Below are 17536 nucleotides of genomic sequence, written 5' to 3' on the forward strand. Positions count from 1 at the left end.
CTTGTACATATACAGTACCCGCCATCTTTTTGAAGACCGCTTGTCTTTGTCTCCTATATTTTGCCAACAACATTGTGCGCAAACTACCATATCTAGCTAGACCCCAGTCATCACTTTGTACCTTGCAAATGGTATCATATTTGTGATTTAGTATGTTCAGTTGGCTGTATCTGCTTTTTTTGCATGTTGTATGTGTACTCTGGATGCTGTATCTATCCTTTTTGTGTGATCTGTCTGATTGCTTTGACAGTGTGCTATGTCTGAGTGTGACCTGTCCAAATATGCTTTTTTGACATATTACCAGACTGTGTGCTCAAGCATGTGCTTCCTGACCTCATGTGTCCTTTCAGTGTGTGTTTGTGTGTACCTGATTAATTATGTGTGTCTGCCCTGAATGCTTATTTTTGTGCTCAGGTTGCCTTTTTTCTGCTATGATTGCATTTATGATTGCTTTGACTGCACATGTCTGCTATGCCTGCATGTGTGTGCAGTCTTGCTATGTTTGGGTTTCTGCTCTCACTGTGTGTATGTCTGCTCTTACTACTCATGTGTTTGTTCTTATTGCCTGTGTGTCTGCTCTCTCTGTGTGTGTCTATTCCTACTGATTGTGTCTGCTCACACTGCATGCTTGTCTACTTTCAGTGCATGTGCACCTGCTTTCACTGCATATTTGTCTGCTGTTACTGTGTATGTTTCTCCTGACTGCATGTGTGTAGTCTGCTCTAGTTGTGTATGCTTCTAGTCTGGCTGCGTATGTCTACTCTGTGCTTTAGTTGTCACTGCATGTTTATGTAGCACTACCCCCTTAGGAGTTGCTAAGATTTTGGTTCCCCCTACAGTCCTGAACAGCCAGGCAACATGCATCTTCTTCCTCCACGCTTGGATACTGAGACAGTAACCAGTCCTTTGGCTTGTTTTTGTGATTTTATTAAAGTGTGTCGAACTTGGATGGGGTTGAGGGATACATGGGATGCCCAAGGAACTGTGAATTGAGAGGAAAAACTCCTTATCAACTATGTAACCAAGTCTGTGGACAAGAAGCAAAAAAAACCCCTGTCTCTTCTTTGAGAGCACTCTAGCTCTCCAGTGTACCTCCTCAGACCCCAGATGAATCCTCCTCTTCACCCAGCAGTACAACAGGTCAAGGGAATCCAGGAGCTGCCAAAGATTAAACAGTCCCGGCTGAGGAGGTAGTTGGGTTCTCCACCTGACTGCCCTCTCACCTTATCTGGCCTAGGGCGTTAAGGTTACTTACACTGTCCTTGCTGATAGCTTTTGGTGGCTGCCTTCAGGCCTTCTGCTAGACTAAGTCCTTCCCTGCTGCTTTGGCTGTCCCTTCTAATAGATGGTGGCACATTGGAGGTCACTTCTTCCAGAACCAGGCCCTAGGTAGGCCCCTTCCCTGAGCTCCCTCCCCCAGACTCCACACTCCAGCCTCCTACTCCATCATCCACCCAGCACACACTGACTACTTCCTGCTGATCAGGTTCAATCATATCTGAGGGCTGTCCTGACCCCATGCCAAGCCTTCTGCTTGGGGATTGGTCAAGATCCCTCAGACATGCAGATCAGTCCCTCTTCACCCCTGTCCACTACCTTCTATAAACTTCTCAAGCTTCCAGAGCATGGGGAGGTATCAGGGAACTGACCTGCAGAGCCCTCCGCCCTGACCTAGAGTAACCTGTCTGACTCATCCCAGACTGCTATTCAGCCTCTGCCTAAAAAAATTATCTAGCTCCCTCTGGATAACTAGAGGGGTGCTACATCTATGTGCTGTGACCTCATCAATGTGCTATGACATGTGTGCTGTCATTGCATGTGTCTGTTCTCACAGTTTCTGTCTATCCTGAATGTGTGTGTCTATATAGTTCCTGGCTAAATTTGGAGGTTCTGTGAGTTTTCAAAAAGTGTAAGTAAAATAGTGATTCTCAGGAAACAGAAAGCTTTCAGTAATTAAATACAAATTTCATGAATGTGTGTGCGTGTTTATGTGTAACTTGAGACTGAATTTGGAGTTTTATTGAGATAACTATTGAGAACATAAGGACATAACATTGAGCGAGAAGGTGTAGATAAAATAGTAATAGTTGTAATATTAATTGTTACATTGTTAAATTTATTCTATTAACTTTTAATCTAATTAAAATAAACTGTTGTGTGAAATACATTATTTTTATTAATATGATATGAAGTGAAATTTATAGCTTTCTGTACAGAAGTCATGAGAAACTAAGGTGACATCACTATGGACAATTCTGTATGGCTTCTATATTTTCAAATTCACCTGTTAAAAAAGTGAAAGCACAAAGTAAAGTGTTTTGTATGTGCAGCCAGTGTCATATTCATCAGAATATAACTAGAATAAACATTACAATATTCCCCATATTATAAACATGCTGAATGTTGCCAGTGAATGTTCACTGAGGGTATTGTGAATATCAGTAAATCTATCGAAATAAATGTGCATGGACTAAGTGGAGTTTTGTCACTATAGTACATTCCAAAGTTCTAGCTAAACCAATAGGCAAATATCTTAAAGTGGAGCCACTGGCTCCCACTGCTGTCAATCACAGCCAGTGAGCCAATGAGAAGAAAGATGGGGCAGGGCCGAGTCATGGCTCCATGTGTGAATGGACACACAGAGCAGTGGGTGCCCCCATAGCAAGCTGCTTGCTGTGGGGGCACCCAACAGGAGGGAGGGGCCAGGAGAGCCTGCGGGGGACTCTAGAAGAGAAGGATCTGGGCTGCTCTGTGCTAAACCATTGCACACAGCAGGTAAGTAAAGACATGATTGTTATTTTTTGAAAAAAAAAAAAGGTAAGCCTTTGGTATTGCTTTAAGTGTAAAAATGGGTAATGTTCATAAAGGGTACACATTAAGGTTAAAGTGAGTAAAGAAAATGTATAATATTTTTTGAACAATTTAAATCATTTATATGTTACGTAAGTTTAGAATTAAAAGTTGGATATCATAATACTCACAGTTAAATGAACTCTCCCTCTACTGCTAGAGGTGTCAGAGACTAGTGCATAGCTTGTGCTGGGCTTTATCAGAAAGCCCAACATAGTTTGCAAACTCGAAAGTGAACCATACACTTACTTGTACAATGTATTACAATGATGGGATTATGATATATTATATCAATTTTTAAATATTACAATTTTCAGACAAAAAGAATAAAAAAACTGATCAAAACCTGTTTTCCTTTATGTAAACCGACCATATCATTTCAAAAGGTTATTAAGAATATTATCAGAGCTGAGTGTTAATCTGAACGTGGAATAGTAGGGAGTGATATAATGTAGTACACAGGCTTTCTGTCCTGGGACAGTCATACACAGTATGTTCCCAAAGACCCACCCAGATGGGGATTGTTAGCAAAGCTCTGAATAGGGCCTTCAGAACATGGGTAATAGGTGTTCATTTGCATTCAACTACCATGTGACTTAAGCCTTATACTAATTCGTCCCCTTTACAATATCTTACTTAAAATGCATGCAAATTTCATATAATACAATATTTATTTCAGTATATATTTAATTTTGTAAATTGTTAATTGCCCTGTCAGTTAAACTAAACTTTTTTGTTCCAAAGCTCATTATCATAATGAGAATAATATGTTGTAGATAACTTTTATATTGTTTTGTGTGTTTTTGTTTCTAGATCTATAATCATGGCCCGGTTCATCTATAAAATAAGTTTTGTTTCCTTATTGCTCCTTTGTGTTTTCTGGTTCCTTTTTCTTGATCTGTATTGGCATCCCACTAATGCTGACACCAAATCACAGAGTGGTTATCAGATTGTTGAACCCCGGCAATTAAGGGTCCACACAGCAAGGATTACAAATGAGAGTACTATAGATTTGCTCCATACAAATATTACAGAGAACTTGACAAACGTGAAAAATACTCTTTGGGCACCAACTAACTCTGTTAAAAATAGAAATGAGATGTTCATGGGAAGAAGATATTGGTCCAAGTTGTGGCCTAAGGAAATGACATCCAAGGACCTTATAAGGAGATTACAGGGTGTGAGGAAGAATTACCAAAATATGAACAAATACAAAGTTAAATTCAAAAGACAGATTAAACAGAATAACAGTGCAGCGGAAATCCTATGTCATCTTAAGAACAGGGTAAACATGTCACCCCTTATGGCCACTGATCTCCCTCCTACTGCCATTTCCTGGAGCCAATACATGCCCAAGAAGAGTCTTCAAGAAAAGATTGGAAAGCTTGGACGTTGTGCTGTCGTAACATCAGCAGGATCTATGAAATTCTCAAAACTCGGGTTGGAGATTGGTGAGCTATACCAAAAAGCAGTATTTTTCAGCTTTCTAAAATAAGAATAAATATAATAAGTATTCTGGCATTTCAAAAACAAAAAATGCCATACATACTTTTTGATCTGAAAACATTTGTGAGCCTATATAGACAACCACAAGACTCTAAACAAATGATACCAACAAACTCTAGACTTGTGAGATTCGTTTTATAACAAAATTTTTGTTAGTTGAAGATTCGGATGTATCTCTGAATCACAATAGTAAGGAATTTTAACGAATCCAAAATAAATATAATGAAACAACGAATGAATGAATCTGTAATTAATTCCGTTCCATTCATTCTTTTGGATCTATTTCATTTTTATTTTGTATTAACATTTTTCAATATTAAAAAAAATGCACTACATATGAAATGAAAATATATTGAAAAAAAACCAGTAAGGTATAAAAGTGAAATAATATGATGTTTCCTATTTATTGTGTTTGCGTTGGATGGATGTGGGTCCATCAGAATCTCCAAAGCATAACATAACGAATGAATCCAAATTGTATTTTGTTCCATTCTTTCTTTTGGATATCTTCTAATCAGTTCATTCCATTTCTCTTTGTAACGAATGAACATAACAAATGAATCCAAAATTAATTTTGTTTCATTCGTTTTTCAAATGTCGTCCAATCAACTCATTCCATTTCTCTTTGTGGGTTGGACTAGCCGAATCTCAGTATATGAAACTAATCTAAATATATTAAACAAATCAGAATATATGAAACTAACCCAAAATTAAAACAATAATGCAAAGTTGCTGTGTACAACATTGCTACTTTTTTCAATTTTGAAAAATAACTAACACAAACATTTAGGTCTGAATCACTTTTTACCTGTGTTTCTGTATTGTTGTGCCATTAATTTTCAATGGCACCCTAAAACACTAATGCCACACAGCTTTGACCCACATGTGTTGTGGTTTGCAGTGTGGGAAAAATGCTGCCTGTCTATTATTTAGTCAATTCTCATGCGTTGCTAGCCCATTCAGAAATAAAAGGCTGCCTTAACTCTACATACATTGATGCATAACACTGCAAAAGGCAGTGTGAATAGGCCCGTTACGGGAAAGATTATGAAAAAAAAAATTAAGAGCATTTGATAGCTAAATAGTACATTTAGTGATACAGCTCTGTATAACAAACTACAGATGATAATACGTAAAAGAAACATAAATGAGTCTGGGCCAAAAAATTAAGGACAGAGGTTACTTAGCGTTACAATAAATATAGTAATCTCTGCTGAGATGTTTAACTAGTTAAAAAATAAATCCACTTTCTTTAAAAAAAAAAAAAAACGTGATTTTGCAGTTCTGGGTAGGGGGTGCGCGCGCCTCCCTACCCGCACTGCCATTGATGCAGCACTGATTCTCGGCCAGCACTCGGTGATCACTGCTAAAGCTGAGAGGGGAGAGATCTGTGTGTAAACAACTCAGATCTCTCTCCTGTCAGCATGGTGTCTCTAGTAAAACAGCACACAGCAAACAGTGTAAGCACAACACAACACACAGTTAACCCTTTGATCACCCAAGATGTTAACCCCTTCCTGCCCAATGTCATTAGTACAATGTCAGTGCTGCTTATTAGCACTGATCACTGTATTAGTGTCACTGGAGATGTTATTGGTTGTTAGTCAGTTCCCACCCAGTGTCAGAATGCCTGCCGCAGTCCCGCTATAAGTCGGTGATCACTGCCATTACTAGTATAAAGATATAAAAATTCCAGTATACTGTATATACCACCATTCGCAGACACTATAACTTTCACGTAATCCAATTATTTACACATATTGGGATTTTTTTTAAGCAAAGACATGTAGTGGATTACATTTTGGCCTATATTTATGAAGAAATTACATTTTTTACTTTTTTTTTTGGATATGGTTTATTGCAAAATGTCAAAAAGATTTTTTTTTTTTTCAGAATTGACAGTCTATTTTTGATGTATGCAGCAAAAAATAAAAAAACTCAGAGGTGATCAAATACCACCAAAAGAAAGTTCTATTTGTGGGGAAAACATAACATATATTTAATTTATGACTTTTCATTGGGGTGCAACCTATATGCTAGAGATGGTCTGCACCTAAATGAAAGGGGGTCTGCTGTCCTGGGGGAGAGGTTTATGGGAAGGCTGGAGCAGTATTTAAACTAGGATCGAGGGTGGAGGGAGTATTAGATTATAACGGGGTAGACAGATCAGAGAGGGGTCAATACTTATTGGTGGGTGAAATGGGGAAAGACGGGAGGAAGGCTATGGCAGATTATAAGAAGGTTCCCAAGTTACAAACAACCAGTGGAATTGGTACCATTTGTATGAAACTAAAAAATAAGCAAAATACTTGTGAACAAGGTGTCAATCAATTAAAGTGTTTGTTCACCAATGCCAGAAGTCTGCCAAGCAAAATAGGTGAGGTGGAAGCTTTGTTGCATGAAGGGAGCTATGATTTAATTGGTATTGCTGCATCTTGGCTTCATTCTTCGCATGGCTGGGCCATTATTATTCCTGGCTATGTTCTCTTTCGGAGAGACAGAGTAAATAGGAAAGGTGGTGGTGTCTGTCTCTATGTGAGAAGTGATCTCAGAGTGAAAGTGAAAGAGGACCTAGTTGATGGAGAGTGTAATGAGGCTGAAGCATTATGGGTGGAACTGCACATGGGGGTGCGTACTACAAAGGTAATCATTGGAGTTTGTTATAAGCCTCCCATTGTTAATGAGGAGGTGGAAACTCAGCTCCTTGAACAGATCGAAAGGGCTGCAAGGGCTGGGACAGTGATAATAATGGGGGATTTTAACTACCCGGAAATTGACTGGAGTAATTGTACTGCAGAAACAGTTAAAGGGCAAAAATGTTTAAACCTACTACAGGACAATTTTATGGTACAGTTAATAGAGGCCCCTACTAGGAATGATGCTCTGCTGGACCTGGTAATCTCAAACCATGCAGAGCTTATTACGAATGTCCATATAAAAGAACATCTGGGTAGCAGTGACTGTAACATGATTTCATATATTGTTAGCTGTAAACAGCAACCACATACGGGAAAAATAAAAACGCTCAATTTCAAGAGAGGTAATTTTTCCAAGGCTGAGAGCTGCTCTCCAAGACTTAGACTGGGAGGGAATATTGGCATTGATGAACACAACACAGAAATGGGAGTTCTTCAAAAATACTGTATGTGAACACACTGCAAAATATATTCCCATGGGCAACAAGTTTAAAAGGCTAAAAATCAAACCTATGTGGCTTACGGCCAAAGTTAAAAAGGCTATAGATAATAAGAAAATAACTTTTATTCAATATAAAAATGAAGGAACGCTATCATCGTTTAAACATTACAAAGAATATAACAGAATATGCAAAAAGGAAATAAAGGCCCCAAAAATTGAAAACGAACAACAGATTGCAAAAGATAGCAGGACCAACCCCCCAAAAGTCTTCAAATATATTATAGTAAAAATGTCTGGTCCGAGCATGTAGGCCCTTTACAAAATAATCTAGAGTGGGTGACTGGGGATAAAGAGAAGGCAAATTTATTTAATACCTTCTTGAGCTTTGTGTATACAAAGGAGTATGGGGGAGCTCTTGTCCATAATGGGCATAGTATTGACACAGCTACAGATGATCCACATTGGCTCACAATTGATATGATACAAAAATATTTAGACAGTATAAAGGTGAATAAAGCACCTGGACTGGATGGCATACACCCACGGGTCTTGAGCTCTGTCATTTCAAAGCCATTGTTTCTCATTTTTAGGGACTCTTTAATGACTGGCAGAGTACCACTGGATTGGCGTAAGGCAAATGTGGTGCCAGTATTTAAAAAGGGGTCAAAATCTTTACCAAGTAATTATAGACCTGTTAGTTTAACTTCTGTAGTTGGGAAGATACTGGAGAGTTTAATAAAAGACCACATAGATGTGTTCTTGCTGTAAAAAAATATTTTAAGCAACAGACAGCATGGATTTATGAAAGACAGAAGTTATCAAACAAATCTGATTTCTTTTTATGAGGAGGTGAGCAAAACCTTGGACAGAGGGGTGGCGGTGGACGTGGTATATTTGGATTTTGCAAAAGCGTTTGACACAGTTCCTCACACACGGCTAATGTGTAAGGTGAAGTCTATGGACTTGGAAAAATCTGTATGTAAATGGATAGAAAACTGGCTAAAAGATTGTATTCAGAGTAGTGGTTAATGATTCATACTCTGAATGGTCTGGGGTCATCAGTGGTGTACTCCAGGGTTCAGTGTTGGAACTCTTACTTTTTAATATATTTATAAATGATATAGGGTCTGAGATTAAAAATCCCATTTCAGTCTTTGCAGATGACACCAAGCTGTGCAGTGGAATATAGTTTAGTTTAATTGGGCAAAAATAGTTTAATTGGGCAACTATGTGGCAAATGAGGTTTAATGTTGATAAATGTAAGGTTATGCACTTGGGGGGTTAAGAATATGCATGCATCATACATACTAGGGGGGTACAACTGGAGGAATCAATGGTGGAGAAGGATCTGGGGGTTCTGGTATATCACAAGCTTAATAACGGCATGCAATGCCAAGCTGCAGTTTCTAAAGCGAGCAAAATCCTCTCTAGTATTAAAAGAGGTATAGACTACAGAGAGAGATATCATATTACCCCTGTACAAATCATTAGTAACACCTCATCTGGAATATGCAGTTCAGTTTTGGGCACCAATTTACAAAAAGAACATTGGGGAACTGGAGAAAGTACAGAGAAGGGCAACTAAACTGATAAGAGGCATGGAGGAGATCAGCTATGAGGAAAGATTAGAGGAACTGAATTTATTCTCTCTTGAGAAGAGGCGATTAAGGGGGATATGATCAACATGTATAAATACATCAGTGGTTCATATAGTGAACTCAGTGTAGAGCTATTCACCCTGAGGTCATCACAGAGGAAAAGGGGGCACTGTTTATGTCTGGAGGAAAAGAAATTTAATCTCCAAACACGGAAAGGTTTCTTCACAGTGAGAGCTGTGAAAATGTGGAATAGACTTCCTCAAGAGTTGGATCTGGCCAGCTCAGTGGATTGCTTCAAAAAAGGCCTGAATTCTTTCCTAGATACACAGAATATAACTGGATACTAACATTATAGGTAAAGTTGATCCAGGGAATATCTGATTGCCTCTCAAGGGATCAGGAAGGAATATTTTTTCCCAGCAGGTGCAAATTGGATCGTGCTTTGCTGGGTTCTTTTTGCCTTCCTCTGGATCAACTGTGGGTATAGAATTATTAATTTTTATTTCTATGGTTGGACTGGATGGACTTTTGTCTTTTTTCAGCCTGGAATAACTATGTAACTATGTAACTATGTACAGCAATGCATAACCGCGCAGTTGTCAGTTAAAGTAACTGTCAGGGCTCCCAGGTGTGACCAGAGGTGTGTGGCTGACGCAGGGAAACGCAGACCTCAGATATGTTATAAACAATATAATTTATTAACACTAACAATACAAACATAAACGCAGTGCAATACTAAAACATAATACAGTGCAACCAAACCAAACCAAACCAACCACCCACAGATAACAGTACATACAAGCAAGCGTCGTCAGGCAGGCCGGGTCAATATCAATAGGGCAGGTAGGTACAGGGGGAGCAAGCGGAGATTGGTCGGGGTCACAGGCCAGGTTCAGCAGGTAGCAAGCAGCGTAGTACAGAGGGTCAGGCAGAGGGATGGTCAGGGTCACAAGCCAGGGATCAGAACAGGTAGCAAGCAGCGTGGTACAGAGGGTCAGGCAGAGGGATGGTCAGGAGTGAGCCGGGATCAGAGCAGGAGAAGTCAGCAGCGGTTCAGAAACAGGATGCAGGACAGAAACAGGATACAGGGCCCAGGACAAACACAACACCAAGGCAGAGTCTGTGGGTCTGGCCATCCCTTAAATACCCCAGCATAATCAGTTCCAGGTGTTAGCTGGCTGCAAAGTTGAGTCTCTGATTGCTGGGAGCATCCGCTGGCCAGCCCTGGTACTGCAGATCAAAAGGCAGGTGAGTCCCACCATTGCTGGCCAGTCCATTCCTGACAGTAACGTAGCTCCATATCGTACAAAAAGGCCTGGTCAGGAAGGGGGGTAAATCCCCTGGAGGGCAAGTGGTTAATGAAAAGTCACTACCATTCAGATTAACTGTGCACACAAAAACAGCTTTTTCTTCAGTGCAGAAACGCATAGGGCGTTATTTACCAAAGCTGGAGAGTGCAAAATCTGGTGCAACTCTGCATAGATACCAATCAGCTTCCAGGTTTTATTGACAAAGCTTTATTGAACAAGATGAAGTTAGAAGCTGATTTTCTACCAGATTCTGGGTGCACCAGTTTTAGTAAATCTCCCCCATAGGAAACACATACCCAAAGTATGTTAAAATCCATGCAATGTACATTGTTCACCCAGAGGAAAAAAGGAGGTGTTTTTTTCTTAACAAAAGTTACTCTTTAAGGAGTTTGGTTATATGGCATATGCCCTTAAACGATTATATATGTTTCTAGGGCATTGTGACCACCCTGCTGAGGCGGATCCTATAATATTAATGTCTACCAACAGTGTTTGCGGGCATCAATAATAATCCTATTTTAACAATATTATTGTTACAAAATATTTACCATTGTTCTTTGATCACATTCTATCATAATCAAAGGGGTGTCAATTGATCTGTACATGACATCAGTGAAAGCAAACATAATCCAGGTTGCATGCTCAGATAAGGGTCTTGTATGGAATTTGAGGAGAAATCATGCTTTTTTTTTTTCTTGAGTTAGATTATTCTTAAAATCCATTTCAAACCTGAAGGGCCTGCTCTGAATCTTGGGGGAGACCCCAAGCTGTTTTTTATACACTATTCACCCTGCTTTTTTACACTCACCTGTCAGCTGGGAATTCCCAGTTGACAGCTAAATTTGCCAGGAGGGAATTAATCAATAGCTATTAGGACACCGGCCTGTGCCAGTCCCCTACCACCAAGGATCCCTGAGCTTTGCTGTCACATTTAGAGGTGGTAGTAATACACTGTTGAATGTTTCACTTTACACTGCAGCTGGAGGTTCTTTTGGCCAAACACCCATTTGTTCAGCAGTTCACACAGAAATCTGCATGGGCTGTTCATGGTGCAGAGGTTTTCCTCACATTATTTCCCCTTCTGGTCAAATGTTCTTTGCGTTGTTCTTTGTGTTTATATGTATTACTACTGTGTCATATCAAATGACACAGACTCATATCAACAGGCCCATAGCTGAAATATAAACCTTTTTCTGTTCCATAAGGAGTACAGGTGAGAAAGCTGAGGTAGGTAAAATCCATTTTGGTTCAGGTAAGCTAAAGTTCCCTCACTTGGTCTTTACTGGTGTCTGGGACTTTCCTACCACAATAATATTCTAATACCACCAATGAAAGTACTTGTGTCATCAGACAGAGAGAGCTTTATATGTCCCCATGGGGAATCCAGTATGATATAGTATTGCACCCCTCAGTGATTTATTCCTAAAAATACATTCTTAAGAAGATGCATTATGGAGAACTTTGAGATAGCAGATCCAGAACAGCACTGAGGATGAGTATGGTACCTTACCTCTCTCCATCTAGAACAGACAATTCAGTTCTCCTGGTTGCTACTGGTCTAATATAGAAATAGAATAAATGGTGAAGCGCTACTAACAGCAGATAGTAAAAATAAATGATGTTTTTGGGTAATAGTAACATTTAGGAAGAACACATGAAAAACTGTTAATCAGTACAATATGAGGTGATGAAAAACAGTACAGTATTTCACTCAGTGTTCTGATCCAATTGGATCTAATAAAGTGCAAACACAGTGAAGTTGACAGGTAATATACTGCAACAAAGAAAGTGGACCCCTTTTCCCTGACGGGAAAAAACACAACCTCCCCCTGTCCACTAAGGGGACTTGAAGTGTTAAATGGGTGACCCCTTAGGTGGGGTATAAGATGCAGATCACAGCAAACAGTGTCAATAGTGGATAAATGGAAGTCCAACAGACATATATGCATATATATAGATCAAGAAAAAAGTCCACAAATATATAAGACTATTGACTTCTAATCCCACACACTGGTGCTCGTGATAAGGTGGTCTTCACTCAGGTGACAAGAATCCTACAAATGGCAGAAGTGCCACCTCACCTCCAAGCATTGACCACAAGGGCCAACTCGCCTTAAGAATCACACCACGATCCCTGGAAATGGAATTCGTTCTGATAGAGATGCTGCTTAAGCTCCTCTTAAATATCACTTACAATTCTGATTCCCATCAGGGCCATGTGGTTAAAGTATAGCCTGATGAAGTCATGTGTCACCGTGACGCAACGCGTCAGTACGCACTTCCGGAGACACACTTTCGGTTGGATGCCATATTGGAATTCCTTACAGTCCCATGCAGTACACATTTATTATGTGGTGTGAAAGCGTTTTTTACTTAAATCAAATGTGAGTGGGCTTATTTTACTTTATTGCTTGACTTTACCTATTAAACGTAATTAGACTATGGAGGATCTCTGTGCTTATATTTTAACCACATGGCCTAACACTTTTTCATGTGTTCTTCCTAAATGTTACTATTACCCAAAACATCATTTATATTTACTATCTGCTGTTAGTAGCGCTTCACCATTTAATCTATTACTGCCATTTACCTATTGAAGTCAGGTTAGGTGATAGCAGCTTTGTGTAGGTAACCCATTTAAAGCTCAGAAGGTTTTACGTATTATTGGTCTAATATAGAGCTGTTGTATGGATCTACTAATCTTGATTTTTGTGTTGTGTGTGCAGACTCCCATGATGCTGTTCTAAGGTTCAACAAGGCACCCACAAATGGATTTGAGATTGATGTTGGATCAAAAACTACAATTCGACTGATAAATTCACAGGTATGTAGAAGAGCAAACCTTTATTAATTTTTGAACAACTCTCAAGGCAGGTACCTTCCTATGAATCAGATGGATTTTTTTTATACAATATACAGTATATATATATATATATATATATATTTTATATTACATGTATGTTTGTACATGGATACTGACACATTGATAGTGTCCCTATCCTGTTAGTATTCATGAGGAAAGCATTTGGATCTTTTGTGTTTTCATTTTTTTTAAAGCCCAGCTTTGCTGTATGTGGTAAACATAAAGCACAACATAAAAGAGTTTTCTAAATCTGTTTAATATTCATAGTCTGACCCTTTTACAACTAAACAACCCCAATTAATTGCCCAATATGTCCCCTTGCCCCTTTTGCAAGACTGTAAAAATTAACATCACCAACTCTATTAGGTACCAGTTTTTACTTCCAAAGATGTGAATAACTTGGTTTTACTTTACATATGGATAGCTAGGAACTGAATAGGTAAAATATGAATTTTATCATTTTTGTATAAAAACTGAAAATCCAAAATACACAAGTTAACTACAACGAATACGATTTTTGGAATGGAATCAACTAGCTGGAAATTACAAAGACGCCCGTATGAAGTGATTTGATTGCTGGTTGGTTAATAGCCTTGCCACCTCAAACTGTATTGATAACATTGACAGCCAATAATCCAATATACAACAATTTAACAAGCAATCCATCCCCATAGCCCCATTATTTGGATCCCATACCCCCAAGTTTGAGATACCCCCAGTTAAGAAAGCCTGAGCTAGAGTATAGACCATGAATGACTTCTTCTTTTTAAATCTGATTTGCGGTTAAACCAAGTCTTTTTTCAACATGAATACCATTTGTAGATTAAACCAAAAAGAAACAGTAACACTCAAATGCCCCAGGTAAAAGGACCCTGTTCACTGATGTAGTCTTTATTTTCTTGTAACCATTTTTAGATTGTTACTTTTTCTGCAATATTTCTCTGTGGATAACGGAAACACAGCAAAGAACATACAACATACATAGTTTTACACACATTGTATATGTATTTTAAGAATTTTCATTTTTTTTAATGAGTTTGTACTTTGCCTAGTAACAGGAAAGCTTTATAGGAAGGATCATAGGTAGCCAATTCCTACCTTCCTTGTACCCCCTCCCTTCCAGACCACTAAAGAAACATCCTTGGTATAAGGGAACACAGATCAAAAATGCAGAACTTGGTGCCCAATTGCTAAATCACTAGGCACAAATGCTAAGTTGGGTGAGCTGACCAAATGATGTGCAAGTTGATACTTACACAGGAATTTTGGACCAGGCAAGTTGGTGATAGGGATGTGCAGGAAAGCCACAGCCAACATATGGCCCATCTTGCAAAGTGTAAACCTGTTAACATGCAATATAAACCTTCACTTTAATTTTGTTGACTCACATTGATTAAAGCTAAACTCTAGCCAGCAGCTAAATCCCTGATTGCAATGTATAGACGTGATTCTGCTGTAATATTTCTAAAATTGTTCAGCCAGCCTTGTGATCCAAGTACTCTTGCCAAGCAGCATAGCTAAGCGGGTGACTCTCTTTTTCTGACTTTAAAGTGTTAGTAAACTCACTGGGTTGATTTTTACCTATAGGTAAGCCTATAGAAGCGCCATGACCTGTGACAGTGCTCTGCTGGAGGGCTTTGTGTTCAGGTGCTGTAAGTCTATCATAAACGTTATGACTTAAACCACCCAGGGGCTAATTTTTTTTTTTTTTTTGGTGCAGTTTACTACCACTTTAAGGCTGGACGTTTATGGGGATTTTTTTCGATCAGCCGGTAGGCTGATTAGAAAAAATTAACTGATTCCCCCACACAAGTGATTTGAATTGAGAAATCCTCACCACTGTACTCTAGTATTATATTCTGATAGCGAGAACGGCTCCACATTTTAAAAACATTCCTGTTTGTAGCGAGTGGGAAGGGCCGTAGATGGGTTGATATTCCCTGCTGAGCCAGGCGAATTTCGATCCATCTGTGGCTAGCTTTAGGAATCAAATGATGTAATTTCCTGCCCTAGCTTGCTGACTGAGCAGCAAAAGAGCACAAGCACACTGATGAGGACATTTCTGTTCTCTCCTTCAGTACACATGCTCCCTGTGTTAGACTGAGAGCCTGGTGCAGTGTAATGGTTGGCTGCCACTGCTGGCCCTGCTTCTCTGTCTAGGTTTTGATGCACAGGATTGGAAGAAGCTGATATAGAGACAAACGTGGTAATATACTAGTTGAATTTTAAAATAACTTTGTGTTTTATTGAAAACATTATTGCATCAAGCAGTTTTTAAGTGCTAATAATAATTTCACTGATTTGAAATTATAATGGGACCAAGTGGTAATTTTGTTACTATTAGCGCATAGTGGAGGTCTTCTATAATTAATGTAAGTAGTAAACTATAATGCTTACTGTAAGATAAAAATGTAATCTTTCACTGTGGGTAAGATGGCTTCTAACAAATGTGGAATCCAAGCCTTGCTTTTTAACCCCCTGCTTGGTCACGCATTTAGCTGCATTCAACTTTGACCACTTTTCCCATCAGCTGCTTCATCATCTTCCCAGGCCTCTTGGTCTAAACTGTGGTTACAAAATATAAATGAGAAGTGAAGGTTTCAATATACGTATATGCTAAAATTATTAAACTCACAATTGCTATTCTGAGCAAAAAAATTACCTTGCTGGATAGAACAACTATGAGTACAATTGTTTTTCTAATGGCATGAATGTGCTGTAATTATTTCCACTTTGCTAACTCTTCAAACTATTTGCAGTTTTTTACTCATCCCAGTTATAAATTCCTGAATGATCCCCTTTATAAAAAAGGAATATTGGTTATTTGGGATCCCGCTCCATATGACGCAGATGTACATCAGGTGAGAAACTGTTGGTGTGAGGTCATGCAGGTTAAAGAGTAAAGAGCTGGTGTTTGTACACAGATATACATCTGCATATTTGTAGAAACTGTGCTGTCTTCCTCTATTTAGGGATTTCTTCTTCAAGGGGGGAATCAAAAGTGTGTGTCCCCAATAGCAAGCATCCAGCAAATAGATTTTAATATGGAGTTCCATCCCAAACACTTACCTTTCTTGTACGTGCAGTTGAATTTAGTAAAGGGTCCCATAGTGATGAAATAAAGCATAACTAAAGGCAGAACTTTTTTTTAGTCTTTGATAGATTGCAGAGAGATTAGAACACCTGCCAGACTTTTATTACTGTCTGTGTCCCTATTAGGGAGATGCACCCTATATTTGTCTTGTTAACCATTATCATCAAAAGTTGAAGTGAAAGAAAATCCCAAATTTGAGTTGTCACCAAAACAGGAATAGAGGGGAAATCTTATCTTGCTCTATCCCCTATAGTTCTGCACAGCTAGGCAGCACGCATCTTTCCACAGACTTGCACTCAGAGTCAGCAAACTCAGGAGCCTACTGGGATGGAATCCTGTGTCAGCCATTCAGTAGTATCTCCAGGGGCTAGGCAATCTCACCATGGTGCCGTTAGGCTTCTGGATAACTACAATAAGGCTGGCCAGACTTGACTACCACTACCTGGTCCTTGTAAATAGCCTGATCCCTGCTCCACTCCTGTTTGATGTCCTGGAGATGGGCACGAGATTCTTCAACATGGGGCCCTCTCAAAGGCTTGGGGACAATCATATAACCCCAGACCAGGTCATCCTCCCACTGAAAACTGGATTCCTCAATAATGTCCATGATATCCTGGGGGACATAAGAGTAGTCCAGCCCCCATTCTAGAGCTACTCTCTTCTGCAGTTCCCTCTTGAATCAGGAAAACCAGGGCAGCAGCTCCTTATCCCCCAATCCTGGCTGTATGCAGGAGTGTGGGGATCAAAAGATCCAGTTCTTTAAAGTTGGGTTCTTGGCCCTGGTTCTAGGTCAAGGTGAGGAGGATCTCAGCTGGTCCCAAGAGGGTATCCTAACAGGCTCTGCAAGAACTTCCAGCAGAGTCCAGAATAAGGGAACTTCCTGACGGCCCATCGGTGAGTCTATATACTCAAAAGTGTCCCACTAGTCCTATTCCTCCTCTGAATCTACTGGGGACTATTCTTCCTGCTCAACCTCTAGGAGTGCAAACTCAGTTAACAGTCTGGATGACTCCCAATCTATCCCCCCACTACTGACACTCTCCGCTGGCTCACCTGAGGAATGGCGGTCCTCACACACTGGCTCCTTCCAAGCAGACTGGTCAGGGCAGATGGGCAAGACTGACTGGTCCAGGGCATCCACTGGATCCATGAGGGTGACACTTGTGGGCAGCTTCTT

The 17536-nt window shown here is 39.5% G+C and overlaps 1 protein-coding gene across 3 annotated transcripts in view; it reads left to right on the forward strand.

Annotated features, from left to right (window-relative positions):
- LOC149459186 (beta-galactoside alpha-2,6-sialyltransferase 1-like) overlaps nt 1-17536 on the forward strand; it is a 70179-nt gene that overhangs the window by 41848 nt on the left and 10795 nt on the right. For 2 of the 3 annotated variants that reach the window (XM_089681552.1, XM_089681553.1), the window contains exons 2-4: nt 3664-4301; nt 13129-13226; nt 16025-16126. In XM_089681552.1, the coding sequence (XP_089537678.1) occupies nt 3674-4301; nt 13129-13226; nt 16025-16126 (828 nt within the window). In that variant the 5' untranslated portion in view covers nt 3664-3673. The remainder of the gene's footprint in view (nt 1-3663; nt 4302-13128; nt 13227-16024; nt 16127-17536) is intronic. The other variant, XM_089681554.1, reaches the window with a different exon arrangement.

The sequence above is a fragment of the Staurois parvus genome, unplaced genomic scaffold (assembly GCF_062004578.1).
Source record: "Staurois parvus isolate SC_StPar_1 unplaced genomic scaffold, SC_StPar_1.0 ptg000270l, whole genome shotgun sequence".
In the NCBI taxonomy this organism is placed as follows: Eukaryota; Metazoa; Chordata; class Amphibia; order Anura; family Ranidae; genus Staurois; species Staurois parvus.